Source organism: Vulpes vulpes, chromosome 12 (genome assembly GCF_048418805.1).
Source record: "Vulpes vulpes isolate BD-2025 chromosome 12, VulVul3, whole genome shotgun sequence".
In the NCBI taxonomy this organism is placed as follows: Eukaryota; Metazoa; Chordata; class Mammalia; order Carnivora; family Canidae; genus Vulpes; species Vulpes vulpes.
In genome coordinates, this window is record NC_132791.1 from 90,354,165 (window position 1) to 90,379,390 (window position 25,226).

General features: G+C 43.6%; 1 protein-coding gene across 2 annotated transcripts in view; it reads left to right on the forward strand.

Annotated features, from left to right (window-relative positions):
* NEDD9 (neural precursor cell expressed, developmentally down-regulated 9) overlaps positions 1 to 25,226 on the forward strand; it is a 185,094-nt gene that overhangs the window by 145,400 nt on the left and 14,468 nt on the right. For both annotated transcript variants that reach the window (XM_025999365.2, XM_025999363.2), the window contains one exon: positions 10,355 to 10,801. In XM_025999365.2, coding sequence (XP_025855150.2) covers positions 10,355 to 10,801 — 447 coding nt within the window. The remainder of the gene's footprint in view (positions 1 to 10,354; positions 10,802 to 25,226) is intronic.

A 25,226-nucleotide genomic window follows, 5' to 3' on the forward strand; every position in this document is an offset into this window, starting at 1 on the left:
TGTCACATGACAACCAAAAATGTTTCCAAACTTTGCCAAGTCCCCAAATCGCCACTAGTTAAGAATCACTGGTCTAATCTCCCCTATTTCTTTTTTGCTTAAATAAAAAATTGCCTTGTTGGTTCCATGTGACAGAAGCACAGAAATACAACCATAGAGCTGTTGGCCATAATTGTACCATACTGATGTGTGCTACATGTCACAGGGCCTCAGCAAGGGGAAACTTCCTCTTACGTATATAGCCCCAATGTGTTCAATTGAATGCCACAAAGTACTGAGAAGCATGAGGTCTCAGGCCACCTGTAAAACCATCAGACTGTTTCTAAGGCAACCTTAGTTCTCTGAAGCCTTCCTCTGTCGTGTGTGTGCTCACGTACGTGCACTTGTGTGCATGTGTAATGGATCTATACTATTTTATATCGACATATAAAATAATGGAACATGCATTAGAATGGAACTTTGAAGAAATCCATTTAATTCTTATAGACTGGTATAGAATACATACATGTAGGAGCTTATCTCTCTACCCTACGTAGCCACTGAACAACTTCATTTAGAGGTTCTCTTCTGTTCCTTGTGCTCCTGCCATCTTTCCTCCCTCTTCTAGCTGAGAAGCTACAGCATCTGAAGCTTCTTTCTTGAGATCTGTCTGCAGGTGCCAGGCTGATAGCATATGGTTGTAGAAACCCTTTCAGCCAATGGTGTGTTTTGAAAAACTCAAGTAAAGTGGGATAATAGCAATCAGACAGCAAGCCTAGGTGACATCTGAAAGACTGTGGGGGGCAACCAAGGTATGTCAGCTGGGTCTGGCTGGGGGGCAGGCCGAGGTTGCTAGTGTGTGTACGTACTGGTGTTGGTGGGTGTAGATATTACTTCGTACCTTGAGAGCTGCATACCTTGATGCAGGAAGAGAAGATATGCAAGAATGTAAAAAAATAGGAAGATCTTTCCCTTCCTTCAAATACTTTATTAGATGTTATAACTTTCGGGTTTTGACTTTTGAGAAATGATGCTGTTTTTGGAAATAAACTGTAATATAGTGGGCTGGCGTCTCCTACTCCTTCATAACTTAATTCTCATTTCACTTCCCCGAGTACCTGGATGTTGGAGGGATTTGTCTAGACAGGCAGATAGATGTGATCCAGTGCCAACACTGTCATGTTGGCTGAAATCCAGTTGGTTGTTTCATTGTTAATAAAACCTATCTTTTGGGTGAGTGGGTGTCAGGCCTTCATCATTATATGGCGCCTGTCAGATTTATCTAGGGACAGAACCCTGAAAAGAGTTTGTGCCTGCCCCATGGTTTTGATCTTTTGCCAACACACTATACTTAAATCTATCAAAACCAGGCAACCCAGGACAAATGCTTATAAATTCCAAGGCTTAATAGCAACAGTACTAAATTCTAAGACGGAGAGGTTCTCAGGAAGCACATCCTGGTCCAGTGGAAAAAATCCTAGATGAAGAGGGGAACCAGATGCTAGTTCTGGCTCTGCTGCTAATCTAATAGATGACCCTCTGGGCTGTAAAACAAGATTGGGTTAGAATGATCTCTAGAATCCCTTCTTAGTCTAAAACTCTAGTCTAATTGGTTTTGGTCAAGCTATAGGTGACTACTGGTTCTAATACATAGACACCACAGTGTTCTTCTGCCTTCTTTAAGACCCTCAGGAGTTGCTTTAAAAAATCTCAAAGACGGGATCCCTGGGTGGCGCAGTGGTTTGGCGCCTGCCTTTGGCCCAGGGCGCGATCCTGGAGACCCGGGATCGAATCCCACGTCAGGCTCCCGGTGCATGGAGCCTGCTTCTCCCTCTGCCTGTGTCTCTGCCTCTCTCTCTCTATCTCTCTGTGACTATCATAAATAAATAAAAATTGAAAAAAAAAATCTCAAAGACCACAGAGTAGTGGAAGATTGAACTCCTGAAGAACCATCAGACTTGTTAGGAAATTCTACCTTCTCACTACTGTCAGGATTCAAATTCATTCTCCACAACTGGCCAAGAAATAATAGACGTTGACTATGACGTCACACACACATGCACGCATGCCTCCCTAACAACCCCTTTTGTAATTTTTTTTTTAGATGAAACAAAGGATTTGCTCTAGGCTTTCGTTGGTTTCATGGTAAACAGATCTCATCGTATGGATGTTCTTATCCTGCATCAAGCTTAAATCAAGGGAGAATAGGTGGCATTAACTCTAATGCAGAGAAGGAAGGAAAGCCAGCATTTTGAAGGAACACTTATTTAACCTCACATCCATGCTGTCCATATGAGATGACCAAATCTGGCCAGGTGGAAGATTCTTTCAGAGGTCCAAATATTCAAATTGGCCAAGAGCCTCAGCTCTTCTCACCCACTCCCAAGAGGTATTGATACTCTGGCACATGAACCAGCAAAATAATTCAGGGTTCTAAATGATGCCTCATCAAACAGGGATAGGCCAATAATGGAGGAGATGTTAGGATTCCCAAATCTCAGTGCCTTGGGTTGACCACACACAGGGTACAGCCTCACAGTGCCTGTCAGGGCTGCTGTGTGTCAGAGTACCTTTGGGAGACAAGTGCCTAATGCAAGATTTCTTAAAGCATCTTCCATTTAGAAATGCTCAAAAGAGAATACAATGGGTAAAGTTCACAAGGCTAGAAAATCTAAGAAAAAGTCTGGACTTGGGGCAGAGTGAAGGGATATGAATATTAAGAAGGTCCAAGATACTCTTGTAAGCTTTGTGACCACCATAGGGGTTGAGAAACACTTTCCAATAAATGAAAATCATTGGCTGAAGTGTGGTCTTGGTGCCAGAGAAATCTTTGTGGCACACATTGGACACCCCTCACAGGGTATCAGAAGTATGACTAGGGAAGTTCTCCTGCTGCCTTTCCATGGCTAGTTCAGATCACCTAAAGATTACTGAGAAAAAAAAAAAAAAACCCTGGAAATGATACATATCCTATCTTCTGACTCCTGAACTTTCTTCAAAACCTCACGTCCCCTACTTAATATAACCTCCAGAGGATTTAACTCTAAAAATTCAACAGTCCAAGCATCCAATGAAAAGACCCAGGTGTAGACCCAGTATTCCAAGAACAAAAATCCAGACACTTGTAAATATTCATGTTTTCTGATTCTTACCTTCCTTGCGGAAATCCCACATTTCCCTATAACCTAAAGGTGATGGTGGGGTGAAGCCAAAGTGGTTTGATTACCCTCAGACCAAAGCTGATTGTTTGTCAGCAGGCACGAAAGCCTTTCTTTCTCTTCCCCAGTGTGTCCTGAGACTGACCTTCGTGATGCTCATTCCTTAGCTACTTCCTTTAGGACTAATTTCCTCGATAATAGCCATTTCCTTCTTTACTGTGTCTTTTTCTCAGGATCTGTCCACTGTGTGTGCGTGTGTGTATGCATGTGTGCATGCACGCGAGTGCAGGTACCCCACCAGAGTTCAGGGCAGTTGGTACAGGCAAGTCATGTGGTTGAGAATGTGGCAGTCCCAAGGTCTTGGCAGGAGCTCCTCCATGATAAATATAGAATGAAGTAAAAATAATAAGAGGAAGTCGGGCCATTGATGATGCTATCAATCCTGGTGGGGTGACACATCAGCCATTGTAATGTCTCATTTCTCTTCAAAGACCAGCATGAATGGTCATGGAAATTATACGTCACACCTCTCTGTATTTGGAATAGCATAGAGTTTCCCTGGCAGTGGGAGTAATAAGCTTTCTTGACATTGGCAGGGAAGAGTGGGTGACGGTGTGGAAGCTGTCATATGACCTAGAGCTCTCTGCACCCAGTGATCTGGCTAGTTGTATGGTATTTGATTCCCACTCCTCAGGCATAGCTGAACCCGGAAGAGCAGAACCCAACATCTTGGCAAGGCATGAATGGTGCCCAGTTACCTGCTGCCGGATGGAGGGAGGAAAAACTCTTCCAGGGATGATTATATTTAATCTGGCTGGGACAGTCAGCTCCTCCTAGCCTTCCTGTTTGCTTAGTGGTTGTGGACACCAGATTCAAGCTCCCCATCTGCGTCATTATCCTGTTTAATAGAGAGGGGCGGGCACTTTCCTGCTTGCCATCTCCCACATGCTCTGGCTGTGAGGTCTGGCCATGCCATTTATCTTTCTGGTTCCGTTAGCTGATCTTCCCATGTCCATCTGAAAACTTTTACCAAATATCCTGCTGACGTCTCTAGAAAACAATTTCAAATCACCTTCTCTGTAGAGAGCCAGGAAATCAGAGTCCAGAATCCATTGTAAATTAGCAAACATATAATGATGCGCATTTTGCTTCAGATGCTGGAAAGTTCTGGAAATGTCTAAGGACTAGGCCATCCTCCCTGAACTTCAGGAATTCACGGTCTTGAAAGGGATATTACAAGTCACACTGTAAGAAATACTATTCCAGGGGCAGCCCGGGTGGCTCAGCGGTTTAGCGCCGCGGTCGGCTCAGGGCGTGATCCTGGAGACCTGGGATCAAGTCCCACGTCAGGCTCCCTGCGTGGAGCCTACTTCTCCCTCTGCCTGTGTCTCTGCCTCTCTCTCTGTGTCTCTCATGAATAAATAAATAAAATCTTAAAAAAAAAATACTATTCTAGAGAACTGGAAGGGGAAAGCATCAGATAGGATTGGAAAGATAACTCTTCTGGGTAGGGGGAGGATAGATTTTGAGGTGCGGGAAGGTGAATGCAGGAAAACCAGTTGAAAAGCAATTGTCAGCCTCCCAATACCAGGTTGTTGAAGGTCTGAACTAGGAGAGGCAGTGAAGAGGAAGACAGGGGCCAAGCTGATCGGCTTCCAGATTGTGAAGAGACTCAGCAAACCTCCAAGGCTCCTATCTTGGGCAGCTACATGCGTGCTCTTAACTAAGAGAAAGCAGGAGAAAGGGCGTTTTGCACTTGTTGAGTTAGAGGTGAGGATACCTATTAGCCAGTTGGAGATTTGGGACAGGAGTGCAGAAGCGTCTAGGCTGGAGCTATGGATCTGTTATCTGGGTGGGGTGGGTTTTTTTTTTTCCCTTTTTTGAGTTTTTATTTAAATTCTAGTTAGTTAATATACAGTGTAATATTAGTTTCAGGTGTAGAGTTTAGTGATTCAGCACTTCCATACATCACTTAGTGCTCATCACAACAAGTGCCCTCCTTCATCCCTATCACCCATTTTACCCATCCCCCCTCTCACCTCCCCTCTGGTGACCATCAGTTTGCTCTCTTGGGTTAAGAATCTGTTTCTTGGTTTGCCTCTCTCTTTTTCCTCCACTATGTTCATCTGTTTTGTTTCTTAAATTCCACGTATTAGGGAAATCATATGGTATTTATCTTTCTCTGACTCATCTTGCTTAGTATAATATGCTCGAGCTCCATCCATGTTGTTGCAAATGGCAAGATTTCATTCTTTTTGATAGCTGAGTAATATTCCATTGTGTGTGTATAGATATAGATATAGATATAGATAATATACCACATATATGTGTTTTATATACCACATCTTCTTTATCCATTTATCATCAGTGGATGAACATTTGGGCTCTTTCCATAATTTGCCTATGGTAGATAACATAGCTACAAACATCAGAGCACATGTATCTCTACTTCTGAAACCAATAATACATGATCTATTAATTAATTGAATTTAAATACAATTTTTAAAATAATATACCAATTTGAAGGGATATCTGTGTGTTTCAATACCATTGGTACGGATGAGGTTTCCTCTAGTGACTGAGCATGTAAAGAAGAGCAAAGAATGAAGGAGGGGTCCCTTTGAAACATGATTAGTCCATGAAGAAGAAGGTAGATAGATGAGTGGTCATGAGAACAGAGGGAGGAAACCAGAAGTGGAATCATGGAAGCCAAACGAGAGCTTCAAGAAAGACTGGGGTGGGAATCAATGCTAGAGGCTGCTGTTATTAGGGTTTCCTCAATAGGATTTATAACTCTCAATGCTGATTTCCAATCCTTTTTATTTTTATTTTTTATTTCCAATCCTAATTAGAACCACAGCTTTGGTAGCTGTGCATTTGCATTTGACTTTGTTAAAGTGTCCCCATTCTGGAGCTGGAGACCAGAGACCTGAATTTGTGTCCCAGTTCTGTGACCTTCTTGCCAGGTGGCTTGGCAAATCATTAACATCTTGAGCCTCGTTTGTTCTCATTTGTAAGGTGAAGGAGCTGGAGTGTAATTGTTTGAAGTTCCTTAGGCTTTCAACTTCTGTGCCCCAACTGTTCTGGCACTTAGCCAAGCCCTAGCTACATTTCTAACTGCCACCCTCCAGAGGCTAACCATCCAACTGGCGATAGAATGACATAGCTCTCTTATCTCTCCTGGATTTGTTTCTGTGTTGACCTTTCCTGCCCTAGAGATAAATATCCTGGGGTGGGTGGGAGAAAGAGGAGATCTTGAATAGACAAACTGCCTCTCCTGGGTTTTTCTAAGATGTTCAGATAATCACCCTTCTGACTTGGTGGCTTTAAGGCATCACACTTCCCACCCTGAATGAGAAGGTCCCTCCACCTTCTTTCTACCCAGACAATTAACCCTTGATCTGCCTATAAAGTAGGTGCACTTTTGACTGAGACGGTTTGTGTTCTGGCTGACGTTCATTTTGCTGTTATCTTCTCAAATGAACTCTTGCCCCCAAAGCACCAAGTGTATTCAGAAGCCAAGCTCCTCACCCAGTTTTTCCCCCCACTTTCTGATAGCTTGGATTCTGCTGGGATCTGAAGACATATATCCATAATTCATTCAGTAATAATCAGAGCAGTGATAATAATAATATTTTGTCTCGGTCTCTTGAGGCCAGTCGATAGCTTCATATTTGCTGTTTGTAAGCAAATATTCCACAAGGGGTAGCAGTGACCATGACTCATTATTTTTTTTTATTTTTTTTTATTTATTTATGATAGTCACACAGAGAGAGAGAGAGGCAGAGACATAGGCAGAGGGAGAAGCAGGCTCCATGCACCGGGAGCCCGACGTGGGACTGGATCCCGGGTCTCCAGGATCGCGCCCTGGGGCAAAGGCAGGCACTAAACCACTGCGCCACCCAGGGATCCCACCATGACTCATTATTAATTCAGAGAAATACTGCAAGATGCAGTTCTCCTGATATGTAATTGAAAGCAATAGAAATATCAGCTGTGTATAAATATATGTGTATATATTATATATATATATAAATTCTAGCATAACTAACCCAACCCTTGTTGAGCACTGACAGGAGGCTGAGTGAGGAGGGAGCCCAAGGCCAAAATGCCATCCAGCAAACTAAATAAATTGTCACAATAGCTTCCTGAGCCCTCTAGCAGTGTTAAGGTACTTGAGTTGGATTAACTCAGCTCATCCTCACAGCAAACCCATGAAGTAGGCGCCATAGGTACTGTTACCCTCACTCCCATTTTTACAGATGAGGAAGTTAAGGCACAAAGGGAAATAATCTATTTATTCTATAGATACGACAAGAATTGTCATTTTCAGAACTTCCCTATATAATGGAGTTGAGCCCAGTTGGGAAGACATTGTGTAGTTGAGCTAAGCTGGCTTAGAGTTCTAGAAAGAGATCTGAACCAAGAGACCATAGTTCTGTTCTCATCTCTGACACCAAAATTGTGGCTTTGAGCAAAAGATAAACTGGCCTCCCCAGACCTGTTTCTTTATCTATAAAACAGAGAGGTTGGGTCCAGTTCTCTAAAGGTCTCTGGAACTGCATGCATGTAACCTTCCATATGGGAGAGTAATGGGTGTGTGTAGACTGTGTGTAGATGCTGACTCTCTGGAGCTTGCACCGATATTAAGTAACTCACTCCTGTTCAGCCAAGGCTGTAAATATCTGTCAGTATGTGAGGTGTCAGGCTAGCACTGGGGGGTGCATGCCACCAGTGGTCATGCCAAACTCTCTTCCTAAATCCTCATTTCTCAGGGCAGCAGGGAAGACTGATGGGGAGTCATGGACAACCAGTCAGGAGGACTCACCCAGGGTTTCTCTGTTAGCGAGGACAACAGTCTCTGAAAGTTTTCCCAGAGACCCAGGTCTTGAGGCACATCTGAAACATTCTCATGCTGCTAACCAGGTGGTGGGAAGGTCACTGGGATGGGAGACAAAGAACATCCAGAACAACTCTCACATGGGGATTTCTATCTGCCTCTAATCAAACACGGCCCAGTGCTCCACTTCAGTGCTTGGAGTCCCATGGCAGTGACCCAACTCCACATGCCTCGAGTTTATTTATGCTGATTAGGTCCGTAGTCCCTTGCCTTTCTGCTGTTTTCTGTTTCTTTGCTTTCTTTGTAGCCCCTACAGTTGTCCAGTGACCCACCCTCAGCCTCCATAGAACGGGTCCTGACTCTCTTAACTTCTGATTTAATCTCGAGGCTTTCTTACCAGCCATTCCCAATCATGGAATGGGCCCCAGCAAAAGGGATAGAGACCACAGTGCTCAACTCTCTCCCTCCTCTATCATCACAATACAGCTCTTCTTGAGTGGAGTGATCTCCATCAGATTATTTTGGTACAAAGGCCCAGAACCTTGTCGTCCGTAACTCTGACTTTTCTTTTAAGTTACAGAGCACTCAAGAGATGGAAGAAGAGAAACAGATTTTAGGATTATGACACATTCTTAAGTGGTTCCTCAAGACAGGATAGTAAGCTGCATGATTTTATCTTTGTGTATGTGAGTTTCTGTTAGGAAAAATCCCAAAGCTTCCTAGCATATAAATACTAAGTAAAACTTTCACTCAGAACACAAATCCCTCAGTTTCCCATGAGCTTCCCTGTCTACATTGCAGACTTCTTGGATCCCCAAACTGTAACCAATAAGAACTTCAACCTTATTCTTCAAAAGCATCATCTGGCTCCCTGGGTACTGACCTCTTTTTTCTTAGGTTAAGTAGTAACACTAAGAGGATTAACAGTAAGAGTAGGACCCCCTCCCAGGTACTGATGGGAAGGGAGCTGCTTACATAATGCAGCCCCCAACCCCAACCCCCACTCCAGAGGGGAGACCCAGCACACGGCACAAGACTGTGGTTATGGGGCATAGTACAGGGGGAGATGATTAATGTATGTCAGTTCTAAAGGAATGAGAAGCACGGGGCTGGAAGATCAAGTCCACGTTTCTAGAGAAGCAAACAGGGGGCAGAAGTCCAAACAACAACTGCCAAAAATTCCACGAATATGTAAAGTCCCAAACATGCTCCACCCAATAGGCAGTCCCTCCTCCCACAAATGATCAGCATCCCGGTGACTCAGGTGCATCCAGACACTTTCGTGAAGCACCGAAGAGATCACTTTTAGTTTTCCAAGTGCCTGTGATGAATTTACAGCGTCCCGGCTCCTCTGTGTGCTGGGAAGGAGCAGGCATGTGGTGATGGCTGCCATCGTACCGCGAAACATGACTAACGCCAAGAAATGAAGTCTTCGGAGCCTTTGAAAGGCGTCCAAGAATGTCAGCACATACCGCTTGCCCACTCTCTGCTGAATGCCTACTTGGGCTGTCTGCTTAGTACTGAATGTGCCAGACAGGCCTTCATACAAAGGGGGAGAGTGTTTGGGGCCCCTGAAAGGGGGAGGCAGAGCCTTTCTGATGTGAATGGAGAGATTCAAGGAGTGCGGGGAAGAGGTGGCAGGGGGAGGAGGGGGCTTCAGGAAAGGTATGAATAAAAGACCAAAAAAGGAAAGAGGTGGCATCTACCTACATGCAGTAAACTCTTCGTAGCCCCCTGCCATCAACTCTGAAGAGAGACCACTGTCACCCTGTGCTCCATGCTTGGTTATCACGTAAAGAGCACTTGCTTGTGGATTCCCCCTGTATCCACAACTTGATCGACCGGGAATAAGAATTTGGAAGGCCTGCCAAGGCATACATAAGTCGACTTTTGTTTCCACTTTAACACCAAATATAAATGCCATGTGTTCCGTTTGTCATTTGGGATTGTCTTTGACTCCTCCTGCCTCCGATATATGAAAAGATTGAGAAATGTCTGCTGTGGCACATCTGAGTATCTTGGAATGTCTTATTCTTCGAGCTGGCTTGAGGAAAGGAAGAAAAGTGTTCTGTATAGTGAACTCTTTACCAGTGCTACTCGTAATTCCTTGGCACGGCATCCCCTGCTAGAGGGAAGAACTCTTGTGGTGTTCGGAGCTCCGCCGAGGAGGCAGTCTGACGTCACTGGTGGCAGGCACAGTACGGACGTATCTGTGTTTTGTCTGCATCCATCTGTTTTTCTCCTTACAGGCTATTGTTCACATTTGTTCTTCTCCCCCTTCCAGGAAGTGTGCTTCTCCAGAAGAGCACGGGCTTTAGGTGTTTAAAGGACTGAGCTAGCATTCTAACACAATTTCCCTCTGTTCTCTTCTTCCTAGAATCTTATGGCAAGGGCCTTATATGACAATGTCCCAGAGTGTGCTGAGGAATTGGCCTTTCGCAAGGGAGATATCCTGACTGTCATAGAGCAGAACACAGGAGGACTGGAAGGATGGTGGCTCTGCTCCTTACATGGTCGACAAGGCATCGTCCCAGGCAACCGGGTGAAGCTTCTGATTGGCCCCATTCAAGAGACCCCCTCCGGTCAGGACCAGCCTACTTCAGGACTAATGCATCAGACCTTTGGCCAACAGAAGCTCTATCAAGTGCCAAACCCACACGGTGCCCCTCGAGATACGATCTACCAAGTTCCACCTTCCTACCAACATCAGGGAATTTACCAGGTCCCCACTAGCCATGGTATCCAGGAACAAGATGTGTATCAAGTACCACCATCAGTGCAGAGAAGCATTGGGGCGGCTAATGGTCCCCACTTAAGCAAAAAGGTGAGTGAGTGACCAAGATTTCTGTTCCTACTTGTTTCCGTTGTACTCAGAGCAATAGAAATGTTCCCAGAACAAGAACTTAAAACTTTCAAGAGGTAAATATATCTTCTAAAGAGTAAGTATAACTAAATACTTGACCTTGAGCATTAGTTTTGCATCATTTTTCCATTCATTGGTCAGCAAAACTTTGTTCCCATGTCATTATAAGTTCTTGTGTCATTCCAAATCAAACTGGATCATTAAGTTTTTTCCGTCTTTCTGATAGATCTGCTTTTAGACCTAGGTTCTAGACTCAGAAATAGTTTCCCGTCTTTTCTCTTTCCTCCTTGAGTGGTACAAAGCACCAAATTTACACAAATACAATGATGCAGAAAGGACTGTCTTCTCATCAAAAGCTGAATCGTGTCCGCATTGAACTGGCTGCACAAAGAACCCACCAGAGAGCAAAGAAGCTGTTAGTGGGTCATGCCAACCAACTTGTTCTGCAGAGTTGTTAGTTTCAAGGTTGACCCATTTAAAATAATACATGGATACTAGTGAATTTAGAAAGGAGCTATCCTCTTGTCCTTCAACTAATTCCTATAATAATGCTGGAGCCAGTGGGTGAAAATAGTAGAGCTGGAATACTTAGGAAACCATCATGGTAAAAAAAAAATTTTTTTAAAGGAAGGATCTCGTCAGCACTTTATATAATTCCAGATGCCACAACAATTTGACATAAACAGAAATCTGTTTGTTGAATTAATTTTAAGCATTTCATATATATATATACATTTATTTTTAAAAGAGTTTATTTTTTAAAGATTTTATTTTTATTAATTCATAGGAGACACAGAGAGAGAGGCAAAGATATAGGCAGAGGGAGAAGCAGGCTTCCTACAGGGACCCTAATGTGGGACTCGATCCCAGGACCCCAAGATCACGACCTGAGCCAAAGGCAGATGCTCAACATTGAGCCACCCAGGTGCCCTTGTTTATTTTTTTTTAAGTAATCTCTATACCCAACCTGGGGGCTCGAACTCACAACCCCAGGATCAAGAGTCACATGGTCATGGGATGAGCCAGGCAGGCAGGCAACCCTTTATTTAGTATATTTTTGATGCTTGTGATACAGGGATGAACTAGAGTGAACAAGGATGAACCTTCATGATGCTTCATTGTAGTGGGGAGAGAAGCAGATGCTGTAATGTCAGGTGGAACTACACACTGGAGAGAAAATAATGTTAGTGAACTACTGGGGTGATAGCCAACACCAGGATCCTGCTTATGGGAGCATTACAAGGGAGGGCTTTCCTCTTTCATTTCCCGGCAAATTCCAAGGCTCTACAATGGGTCCTTTGAGGCTTGAGATTAAGAATGGACTGAATTTTCCCACATATATGAGTGAAACCATATGATGATCGTCCTTCTCTGACTGACTTATTTCACTCAGCATAATACCCTTCACTTCCATCCATGTCAAAGAAATGGTGGATATTCGTCTTTTCTGATGGCTGAGTAATATTCCATTGTATTCATAGGCCACATCTTCTTTATCCACTCGTCTGTTGAAGGACATTGTGGCTCCTTCCACAGTTTGGCTATTGTGGACATTGCTGCTATGAACATTGGGGTGCAGGTGAGGTGGGTGGGGGGATGGGGCAGCTGGGCGATGGGCACTGAGGAGGGAGGGCCCTTGATGGGATGAGCACTGGGTGTTATACTATATGTTGGCAAATTGAATTTAAATAAATAAAGAAAAAGAATGGACTGATTTAATGGAATAAGAAATAAGGGAAGACGCAGTTCGATAAAAGATGGAGCTTGCTGGCTCTGAGAACACTTGAGCTCAAGAAAATCTAATACAACTGCTGAATTTACAAACCCAAGTCAATTATGGAATAATCTATTCTCATGATAATGGAACTAACTCTCCGTTGGACAAAAAAAAGGGGGGGGGGAGAATCACTGCTGGATTCCTTAAATAACAAAACCATGAGTGTATTTTCGAATCACCTTTTATACAAAAGGTACGAATTACAAAATACTGCTCAAGAGCACCTGTGTTGCATAAGCCGAGGGCATGCCCAAGAGGAGAATTCCTCAAGAAGTGGCGACTTGTTTTGCCCAGGACAGTGATCACTGTCTGGAGGCAAAGTGACTCCACCGTGACCTTTCAAAGGCCTTCTTACCCCAGGGATTTTAGATTCAAAGGGAAAGCCAAACCCAGCCTCTATCTCCAGAGGGGGGAAAAGAACAGTTGAAAGGTGTAACTATAAATAAATAACTTCTCATTCTTATTCCTGGTTGTTTGCACCTTAAAAATAGCTCTCCCTCATCTGAGCTAGTATGAAGCAGACGAGGGAACAGACCAGAACAGGAAATGCTTGGCTGAAAGGTGGTGGGGTCTAAACTTTCATCACAGTTTATTTTGGCAGGAAGGTGACATGTTTTCCTTTTTAGACTCAACCTTTTGAGTTCCAAGTCTGAAAAGTACATCAGACTTCTTCCCGTTTTATTTGCTATAACTGCACAGGAGATTTGCTCCTTGACCCTCCAACCCTTTAAAGGAGAGAGACTTTGGCCATGCCTTCCCTTGGACTGATGTTGGGGTGCACACTTGCAGTCAACGTTTTGTTTGTTTAATTTTAAAAGCAGTAGAACATTTTGTGTTTACCAAAAGGTAGGTGATTCCTGTAGGAGGAAGCCAACTTCCGAATCAGACCTCTGCCAACGCTTACAGGGGGGTGATTTTACCAGAACTGAGTAGATAATGCCTGCAGTGCCAAGTGTTGAGCTTTTGGGGTTCAAGGTGGTAACACTGGCAGCAAGGATGGGAAGGGCAGGAGGGAATGGTCCTGGCTCCCCCCCTGCCAAACACCAAGTGTTCTGCAGGATATCCTGACCTCACCTTGAAAGTCATCTGAGTGCCTGTGGTTGCCTAGGCTGTCTGCCTCCATCGTGTCCACTGGGCCTCTGCTGGAACCTCCATGGGTGTGAGGAAGAAGACCCCTTCCTTCCTTTCCTCATCTTCTTTTCTCTCTCCCTTCCTCTCTCTCTCTCTCTCTCTCTCTCTCTTGCTCTTTCTCTTTGCTCTTTTCTTTCCCTTTTTTCTTCCTTCCTTCTTTCCTTCTCTCCGTCCTTCTTAGTGGAGATGGCTTGGCTGCAAAAAGGTAATTTTAACCTTCTAGATAATAGTTGCTTTAAAAACTATTGTCAACATCTTCCTCTCTGTAGGGACCTTCTCAGTGGGTGAGAATCACACTAATGACTTAATAAGCCCAGGCCCCAAGAGTTAATCTCAGTACAAGAATCAATCAGGCAGGCTTTTAGGGTTTTGCTTTTGTTTTTGTTTGGTCTTTGGGCTTTTTTTTTTTTTTTTTTTTTTTTTTTTTTGAGTTCTTATTGTAGCTGACTTAGTGAATAGCCCTCTACCCATTTTTCTCTTTACTTTCTCATCTGTAAAATGGTGGTGAGCCCACAACTAGACATTTCTGGAAGTTTAAGCTACGGTCTGGAAAAGCACTTAAAGAAGAAAAAGAGGAGGAAGTGGATCTTATCCTAAACCATGCAAGTGTGGTTCAGAACTTTAAGAGAACATAAGAATCCTCTGGAGGTGAGCCGAAATGCAGATTTCCAGGCCTTCCCCACCAGAGATTCTAATCCTGGGACTTGGGAATCTGCCTTGGGGTGAGCTCATTGGCTAGTCCTGGGGGAGGTGATCCAGGACTGCATTTTGAGAAACACTGTGAAGTGACCATTATGGGGGGTTGGATATGTTCCAATTTGATTGTGATCTGGGACTTTCCATAGTTAAAGATTCCCTTGATGTTGCTACAGAGTGTGGGCTTCAGGAGTTTTATCCACCACAGTTTTTTCCACGAATGAATCATTTAAGAGAAAAGAAAAAATTCTCCCTTCTATCACTTCAATTTTGCTCTTTGGGAAACTTCAGCCTCTACCCACCTAACACGCCTCTACCCATCCTGACCACATTAAGTGACACGCATCACTTAATACATCAGCAGTTAGAAAAAGAAAGATGATCATATGATCCCCACCCTTTTATAAAACAAGACAGTATGAGTTTTGTGCAAAGAGCATGGACTTTGGGGTTAGGCGGACCCCTGGCTCTCTTCCTTCATAGCTGTCAACCCCTTGGCAAGCTGCTCAATTTCCCTAAACTATGGTTTCTCCATCTGTAAAATGGGAGCAATCACAACTACCTCTTAGAGTTCTTGTGAGAATTAAATAGATCAACCTGCAGAAAAGGACCCAGCCCAGGGCTTAGCATGGCAGGGGCCTAAAAAAAAAAATTAGTTCCTCTCCCTTATTTGTCTTTCCTTTCTCAGAGTTTGTTTTGAATGCCTCAGCCCTGTTTGTGTTTCTGATTGTACACCAAACATGCAAATACTTTACTGCCAACACCTAAGCTGTTCCCTTTGAGCCTGTAGCGCTCTCTCTCTCTCTCTCTCTCTCTCGTTCTACGAGAATTTTGCACAGAGTGGAAAAGAACTCTTAAAGTTATCTGGAAACCATATACACTGACACCTTTCTTAATTTCATTGGTCTTTTGCACTCTGGGTTTTGTGTGCAGTGCCGTTTTATCCATTAGGCATTATGGGCAGAATGCCCAGGGCCTGCAAGAATGTTTAAGGCTCCCCCCCATTTTTTTTAACTCCAAAGCATGAAACACAAAAACTGCAAAATATAAATTAATAAACATCGAGACAAATGAGTAGGAAACAACATAAGGTCAACCTCATTAATTGTTACATGGAGGGCTCAGAGCTATTTCATTACATTTGAAAACAATTTGTAAGTTAGATTCTTCTCACTTTGCAAAGATTTCTAAATATGCCCTGTGGTTGCCAAGAACTCACAGGCAATCTTAAATTAAAAGAGCTACTCAGAATCCAATAATTTGAAGAGCTAAATTATGTATATTTTTTAATGTTCTCAGTTTTTTTTTAAAGAGAAAATTCTGGGGATCCTTGGGTGGCTCAGTGGTTTAGTGCTTGTCTTTGGCCCAGGGCATGATCCTGGAGTCCTGGGATCGAGTCCCACGTCAGGCTCCCTGCATGGAGCCTGCTTCTCCCTCTGCCTGTATCTCTGCCTCTCTCTCTCTCTCTCTCTCATGAATGAATAAATAAATAAAATATTTTTAAAAAGGAGAGAAAATTCTACTTCGTAAGGGACTGTGGTTGGGAGTGGAGCCCCCCAAACGTCCAAAAGTCTAAGATTCACAAAGGTCTAAAATAGCCTCATTTTTCTGCTTCAGAGATTAGTAAAACTGCCACCTGAGTTCATCCATTCTGTGCCTTGATCTGCAGAGAGACTGATCTGTTTTTCTCTGATTATTTTTCCGACATGTCACTTTTATTTGACTGATGTAAGTAGGTTCGTTTTGCATTCTTCTAACGATCAGTTTTGAGCTAAATTATAAGTCCCATTAAGGGGGGCAGCGGCCAGAGCTGTCATCGACATATGGCATTTAATGTATGGCATTTACTGCTATAGGCCAAGCTCACAGCAAAGTGTCAGCATACGGAGAACCGCCAATGAAGGAACGAGCAAGCCAGAAGCAAGAAATGAAGCATCTAATTTGAGTTGACCTTTAAGTAAACTGAAAAGTGGTTCTGATCTTATCACCCATCAGACTATCACACATCGTTCACATCTCATTGCCCAGCTCATTACAGTTATGATGTATGTCAGATTCTACAGGGTTGTTTCCCCTAAGAAGGGTGTTGGGGAATGCCAACATCTCTTCTCTGTAATCATAACCATCTATACACAACTGAGCATTCAAAGCATGACTGATGTAAAGTTCAGCATGTCTGAGGGGCTAACATTCATTCATTCATTCGTTTACTTTTTTAGTTTTTTAAAATAATTATTTATTCAAGAGAGTGAGCACGAGGAGGGAGAGGGGAAGGGGGGAGAGAGAGAATCCCAAGCAGACTCCCCACTGAGCACAGAGCCTGATGTGGGACCCTGAGATCATGACCTGAGCCAAAATGAAGATTCAGATGCTGGGGGTGCCTGAGTGGCTCAGTCGGCCAGGTGCCTGCCTTCGGTTCGGGTCATGATCCCAGGGTCATGGGATAGAGCCCTGCTTTGGGCTCTCTGCCCAGCGGGGAGCCTGCTTCTCCCTTTCCCTCTGCCTCTTGCTCCCCCTGCTTGTGCATGCATCCTTTCTGTCAAGTAAATAAAAAACTTTAAAAAAAAAAAAGAAGAAGAAGAAGAGTCAGACGCTTAACCAACTGAGCCACGCAGGCTCCCAAGAGCCTAACTTTTAAATATTCTGTCCAACGTAGACAAGATTAGTTGACTCTTCCGTGGTCACCTAAAGAGGAGAATATACTCTTTTTTAACTGGGGATCAGAGCTTCCTTTGCATAGTCTGTTATTTACCTAGAATAATTTTTCTCCTCCATTCTATCTGTAAACTCCTATTCATACTTGTAAGCCCATTTCAATGTTCATCTCTTCTGTGAAGTTTTCTGTCTGCACCACTGCAGTTTTCCCCCTCCTCTTTGGTCGCCAAATATGTCATACTCTTCACTTAATCTCAAGGGAGCTCATGGGTTCAATAAAACTTCAATGGCCTTTACAGTGTGTATGATGGGATAGGCTGGGGCAAATACTGTGTGGGGGATGGCACTTAGAAAACTCAAGTAACATTAAAGTTTATCTAGACCCCATTACATCATCTTTAAAGACCATATCCTACCTTCCAAAATGGGACATGGCCAAATGTTGGCAGGATACGCTTATAAGCTTTTAGCCAGGTCTTCCAGGCCCGTTCTTGAAAGGTAGCATAAGAAGCAGAAATAGATTTGCTATAATATTTGTACCTTCTCAGACACTGAGTCACCACGAATTACACACACATACACACCCTCACCCAAAGCCATTGGTTAGGGAACAGAGGACTTCCCTTATTGGGATTTGAAGCATTGTGAAATCTGGTTGCCCAAAGCAACACTCAGTTACCAGCCAGCTAACTGCTATATATTAGCAGTAAGGTTTGTCTACCAACAAGTAAAAATAGATATAGAGGAAATGAAAGTGCCCCAGAAGATAAACTCTGACTTCACCCACTTTCCTTTGTTCCCTTCCTATATACACACACACAGACACCCACTCATCCCTTGAAAAATAGCAGGGAGACTCAAGTTTGACAGGGCACAGGGTGCCTCTGGTTTCTTCACTTATAAGCTCAATAAAGTATGACCATGTTTCAGAATTGTACATCTCTCTATAAAGATAATCTGGATTGAAATGATGTTCCGCCTCAATATGTGGCTTTTGGGCTGTGTGGAGAAGTGACCTTCCATCTAAATGGCTCACCCTCAAGAGTCAAGATGAATTCTACATCCTGGGGCAGTCTGGGTGGCTCAGCGGTTTAGCGCCGCCTTCAGCCCAGGGCCTGATCCTGGAGACCCGGGATCGAGTCCCACATCTGGCTCCCTGCATGGAGCCTGCTTCTCCCTCTGCCTGTGTCTCTGCCTCTCTCTCTCTCTCTCCCTATCTCTCTCTCTCTCTCTCTGTGTCTTTCATGAATAAATAAATGAAATCTTTAAAAAAAAAATAAATAATTCTACATCCTACACAGAATTTGAGGTCCTTGAGCGCTTAGGGGCAGGACTTTATGAGATCATTTTGGAAATGAGAAGTCTCCCCTCCCAGCCAAGCCACCCACGCCAGGGGAATGAGCAAAGTGTAACACCTCCCTAAAAATGTACAAAAGTCTTTTTTGTTTGGTCAATGCCAAGGCCTTCTAATTCAGTTGCAATTTGTCATAAAGCTCATAGATAGTGTGTATTTCTAAGAGTGCATTAGTAACTTCTTATGAACCCACACCAGAGCAAACAGAGGTAATCTTCCTTCCTTTTTCAATGATTTCATGCTAAGTGACTGTGCTTATCAGAGTGAATAGGTCAGATATTGTGTGTGGTGTGATGTCTGGCTGAGTGGATAATGCTCTGTTTGTGAAGGAGATAAAAGGAATACATTGATTTATTTGATTTGATGATAGAACTCAGACTTAATATTGGTGGGACACATCTTTAAAAGCAGGCTTGTTTGAGCACTTTGTGGAAAATGCAGAGCAAGATCCCATCACAAGTGGACTTGGTACTAAATAGTGCCATACACCCAGCTGTCGAGGCATGCTTCTAGAGAGGCATGCTGTTCCTGTTTACAGAGTTGCTTAGGACAGTGTGTCTTCTCCAAAAACTTCTATGTAATTCTGGTAACATCTGAAAAATACCAAGGAATCCTCTCTTTTTAACGGGGTTCCACAATAGATCAGTTTTTGGAGCAAAGAATCTTCAACATGCCACAATCACATCTGATTTATTTGAGTAAATTTTATTTGGTTTTCTTAAAGCAGGGCGTGCTTAAACCAGTTATTTATCATAATAGTTATTTATTTTCAAATTTACCCACTAACTGACTGTGTAGCCCTTAGCACGCTATGAAGTTACTCATTTTTCACCATAGCTTTAGGACTAAAGTGAGGGTAACCCAAAAGCACCCTGGAGCCCTGGCTCCATGTTAGGGACCTTATAGCCATAATCTCATCTGATCTCCTCAACAGCTTCAAAGGTGTTCCTTACAACCCCCTTACTTTATGGGGGAGGGATCTGAGGTCTGAGAGATTAGTTCACTTGCTGAAGGACGTACCTCTGCTAAGAGGCGGTCTCGCTAGTTGAACCCATGCCTGTCTGACTCTGAAGCTAATGATTTTTACATCCTGGCTAATGGTTGATGTTGCCAAGTCCTTAAAGTAAGAGGGCATGGTTAGGACAATTCACTAGCAAGTCCAGCTCATCGAGTCCTGGGTGTCCAACAGTGTCGCCTTGGCCAGGAAGAATTAAAGTCACTTCAGAAAGCTCTCACCCCAGAGCTGAAGAGTAGCCTCTACGCTGAGACACTGTGAGTTGAGCTGCAGCGGGCATTTTCATGGCAGGCTGATCTGGAAGTCCTGAGCAGATGATTAAGGTGATGTAAAGACCGTGGTATCATTGAGAACATTGCTATGTTGGCTTTCTCTACCATTGGAAGCACTATCTTTTCAAATGACTTCAAATTGGTCCAGATGGATAACATCATTTAACCAGACACAGTAGTCCCAGACTCCCTTATCTCCAGTTTTGTTCTCACAGTTTCAGTTATCCATGGTCAGGCAGGATCCAGAAGCAAATGATCCTCAGAAGGAGGATCCTTCTGACATACTGTCAATGCCTAGGCCACTCACCTCACTTCAGCTCATCACACAGGCATTTTATTGTCTCACATCAATGCAAGAAAGGTACATATAGTACAGTAAGACATTTTGAGAGAGAGAGAGGCACCATGTTCACATAACTTTTATCATAGTATATTGTTATAATTGTTCTATTGTTAATCTCTGTGTTGAATTGATAAATTAAACTTTATCATAGGTATGTGTGTATAGGGGAAAAACATAGTATATATAGGGCTCAGTATTAACCACAGTTTCAGGCATCCACTGGGGATCTTGGAACATATCCACCATGGAGGAGGAGAGACTACTGTACGGTTAAATCTCCCAGGATGAGCTTGCCAGGGAAAGCGGCACCCCCAAAATTTAAGATGCCCAGATTTCAAGTTTTGCTTCTCAAACAAGGATGTGAGTTTCTCTCTGAAACCAGGAAAGTAATAAATTTCTAGTAAATTTCTAATCTGTCTTGCGAATGTAAGCACCGGGGCATTGAGAAAAGTATTGTGGGACCCAGCCAACCAGATTCTTCTTGACTTCTCTGTCATTAACCAGCTGAATAACCTCTCTGAACTTCAGTTCCCTCAACTGTGAAATGGTGAGTAGGGCTGAATTATGTCTAATGGCCTTTGTTAAATTTTTATGATCCAGATATCCTTATCTGATTCTTTCCCAGAGTCACTTGAAAAGTGTAATAAAATGGCTTGACCTCAAAATGCTTAAAAAAAAAAAAAATTAAAAAAGACACTCAGGCATTGGTATAAATTTCAAGCTGACCCCGTAAGTTTTGGCAAATCTTCCTCCTCTTTTAGGATGCAGCCTGCCTTCCCATCTGGAAACCGCAGTCACCTTTACAAGACTGAGCTGTGGCAATAGAAGGCAAGGAGCAGAGCAACACTGGAGGGAGGGTCGGGTATGCTGAGCCAGTGGAGACTCAGAGCTCGCAGTCCCATCCCTGAGAGTGAGAGCACTTTCCAAAGAGCAGCTTATGAAGGAGAACTCTCTCCCCTGCTTTGTACCATAAGATAAGAGAGTGTTTCATCCGAGAACTCGTTATTTTCTGTCCATTTTCCTCTTTTTGAGCCTCTTGAATATGGCAGAGACGCTTGGTGGGTCAGGTGTGTCTCGAAGCAACAACCCTGTCGCAGCACCACCTACTGCCATGTGACTGGTCTGTCCCATCAGCTGCTACATCTTGTCTCCCAGTGAAGCCATGAGAAGAGCTGAGGGCTCTACGTCCTTGGATCCAGAAATTCTCATGCCTGGCCCCCGCCTTTCCACGATCACATCCCGTTTCAGGCAGTCTGTGGGCATCTCTCTGAAATCCATTTCAAAATCTAGACGTAATTGCTTGTGTCCTGTTGCATTTATTTGGACATCGAAAGAACCAAAACGCTTATGGTTCTCCAAGAACATTGCACCATGAGATCTAAAACATGACTTCGCTGTACCCAGCTCCGTCACAGGTCCCATTCAGCTTTGTCCAGAGAAAGATCTCAACCACTGCAGGAACCCAGACGTCATTCCCTGCCATGCTCTTCCATGTTAAATGCTCGGAGCTGCTCTTTGGCGCTTGGTGGCCCCATAACTAAATATTGCTTTAGCACTTGCTGCACAAAAAGCTTCCTGAAAGCAGCAGGGGAGGCGCGCTAGAGGCTTGACAATCGGGGCACTGTTTCCATTGAGTGGCTTGCCTCCTGAATGCTGTGTCAAATGAAAGTGACCCAAGAGCCCCGTTCCACTTCTGAGCCTTCAGTGGTGACTTTTTTCCTCATTTGGAAAACAGAGACCAGCCGTGATGTAGATGTGGCGAGCAAAAGGCTTAGTTCTAGCATAAAGATCAGACATCAGAATGTCTTTGATGGAAAGGAAATCACTGCCCAAAAACAGAGGGGGAGAAGCCTCGCTGTGCAAAAGAGGGGCTTTAGGAAGGGTAAACCATGCACTTGGCCCATTGGGGTGTATTTTTCAGGCCAGACTCAAGTTTTCATTATATTGTTGCTATGCGAATAATAAATGAGCTCACTGCTACACCCAAGCTGGGCAGAGAGAATTTATAGAGGATTAATAAATCCAGTGTAGGCAACATGTGGCTTTTCCTCTGGTCATAGAAAAGAAACTAGTAATCTTGGATTTTAAACAGACAAGTCTCTATAACTTTGCAGTTTCTGAAAACTGGATCCAAGTTCTAACGGGCAGGCGGTGATAATAGTGATGTTTCTCTTCCTAAGGGTTTTCTTTAAAGGGAGAGGGTCACACAGTTCATGGGCTTTAAGACAAAGAGGTTATTATAAGGTCTAATAAATACCATGGTGGTTCTGTGAATGCTTTTTAAGGGCATTTACGTGAAATAAGTCCTTTCCAGCAGGCAGTTTTAGAAATCTAAATACTCTTGTTAAATGCATGAAACCCAGAGATAGTATAAATAAAACAGGGGGGCTAAGGGGATTAGCAATAGACAGGAAGCCATCTGATTTTTCCACGTATGCCAAGAAAACTGCAAATGGCTGATTTGCTAATCAGTGAGGCCTACTTTTGAATTCAGACAATCTTAGGTGCGTTAATGGCAGGGTTATAAATCTGAACTTAATTATTATGGCACAGTGGCACTTTTTAACTTCTCATCAAGTACTCATTATATTTCCTGAGCCACCTGGTTGCCCAGTTCTTGACAAGGCCCTGGGGCGGAACACCGGGAGCCGGTTCTATGTGTTCCTGCTCCACTGGACTGATGGGTAAACTCCAGGGGTCAATTATTGAGCCATTATCTGGATATCAGAAGAAAGGATTGCGTCATTCTGGCCATTTCTGTGTTGCTTTGGAATGGAGAGACTTAGACCCCGAGAATTAAATCACAGGACACAGAAACTCCCAACAGTTCCAAAAGACTCCTTCTTGCCCTTCCAAGTGGGATTTTTTTGTTATTTTTAAAAATTCTGTTAAAATTATTTTTTAAGAATTCTAGTTTTGTGATCTTTTGTAATTGTTGCAACAGGCTTCTAGCAAATGGAGAAGTATGAGCAGTAATAATGATGGTACCCGAGACTGGTTAACCTGTGCTCTTCCTCATCCCATCTCTTCCCCTCTTCTGTTCCACCCAGCTTTCTGTCAGAGCGTAGGGTTTTTCTGCTTCCTTCGTACTGTTTTTGCTCTTCTTTATGGTTGCTGCTAGCATGGCAGGAGGGAAGGAGTCAAAACAGGGTGGGTGGTGGAGGAGAGAGATGAAAAGTTGCCGTAAGTGCTGAGTGGTTGAGCTGGTGTCAGATGGAAGCATGGCACAACACAGCAGGACCTGAGACCCTACTAGTTGGCTTTCACAGGATTCTTGGGGTGGGGAGGGTCTGGCTTCATGGATGGCACAGCCTGCCCCCCTCCCGCTTCCCACAGCACCCACTGAACTGGTAGCGTGCAGCTGAGAAGCTCAAGTCTTCCTGACCTCAGGCCTCCACAGCAGTGAGGCCCCACTCCCAGGCACTCAACAGCGATCTTGGCTCTGAGGAGGTGAAGTGGGTGCCCAAGGAGACTTGCTGAGACTTTGGCCCGAGTGGTACCATGTGAGCAGGCGTTGTCTTGAAAGTATTTTGCTTCTAGACATTCCAGTTGGGTATGTGCCCTACTTCTTGGTGAGATCCTCTTGACAAACCCAGCTTGTGATCTTCCACTGAAAAGGCCTTGTCTGAAGAGAAATCCAATAAAGTGTCCTGGGTTTGGGACATTGCCATCTTTGTTCTGGATAAATAGGTTTATTTCTATGCCTCATAGAGCACTTTTTCTCCTGGGGCTTTCCACTGGAGTGTCTTGGGCTGTTACGGTGATAACTGTGACAATGGCAATGCTGATATGACCTGAGTGAAATGGTAACCCAAGTCAGTCTACTGATAGTCATCAAGAACCAGTCTCTTGTCACTTAACTGCTTTGATGTGAAGTTCCCATCGCCTCATAGACCTCACTGGGAACACTGTATGCATTTGTAAAGATTAATTTCTTTCTATTCCAGTCATATCTAAATGATTACATTTTGTTTTCTCCCATGGCTTAATCACGAAACATTTTGAAAGCAAACAGCCTTGAGATCTGTGACCACGAAGACACACAGACCACGTCCTCCTCACATTAGGAAGAAAGCAAAAATTGGCTGTTGTTTGTTTTTTTCCGCTGTCTCATCTCCCACGTTGTTGGGTATCTTTGTATGGTGGACACTGTATTTTTAAATATTTGTAAGAAATAACTTAAGGCCTATTAAGATGTTCTCTACATCCAGAGAGGATTTTATTTCCTTCTGCCAGCCTCCCAGTCACACATAAATCTAATTTCAGGCTTTGAGATGTTCTTACCAACCCTGATGAGTTAAAACCTGGCTTCAGCCCATGCAAGGGTGGCTTCCCTTCTAGTTAATTCTCACATTCACATGCAGCTTTTAGACTACCAACCCAAAGTGGGGATGGTTATCAGGGTCCCAACCTCAGTGAGTCCTTGTGTCCCATATTCCTCCCATACCTGAAGATGCTGTAAAAAGACACAGTGTGGCCTCTCAGACATCTGTCTCGGGTCAGCAAGTGCCCCCAGGACAAAAACAGCCTTTGAATGGGAGTTTACCTCTATGAATTCATCTCTACTGCCAAATTTGGACCTGATCATTCTTTACTATCTTTTAGTGCTTTCATGCAATGAAGAAGACTTTTGAGTATCTTTTGCTCATCTTTTTAAAAAGCTGTCTTCAGTAGGATGGTTGATCTGAATTACCTGATTCAAATTTAAGTCCAAAAGTAAAAGCTGTATGACCCAGGTGACAGTCCTCATAGAAATAACTAAGGCTGCAGGGGTTTACTCTATGCTGGGCACTTTCTGTACTTGATCTCATTTAATACACCAATAGCCTGTAAGTATTATTATTTCCATTCTCTTAATGAGGAAACAGGCCTAGAATGGACAGATGCCTTGGTTGTGTTCTCACATGTGGTAGAGTCAGCTCTCCCTGAGCCTGGCTTATTTTCTCTCATCACTCTCCTCATCAGACCTAATCCTTTCCATGAGCTAAAGACCTAGTGTGGCTATGGCCTCTACTGTACAGCTTCTCGAGACCCATGTCAGAATTCCTGTTCCTTTCTGTTGTGTTTTATTTTTTAAGATTGTATTTATTTATTCATGAGAGACACAGAGAGAGAGGTAGAGACACAGGCAGAGGGAGAAGCA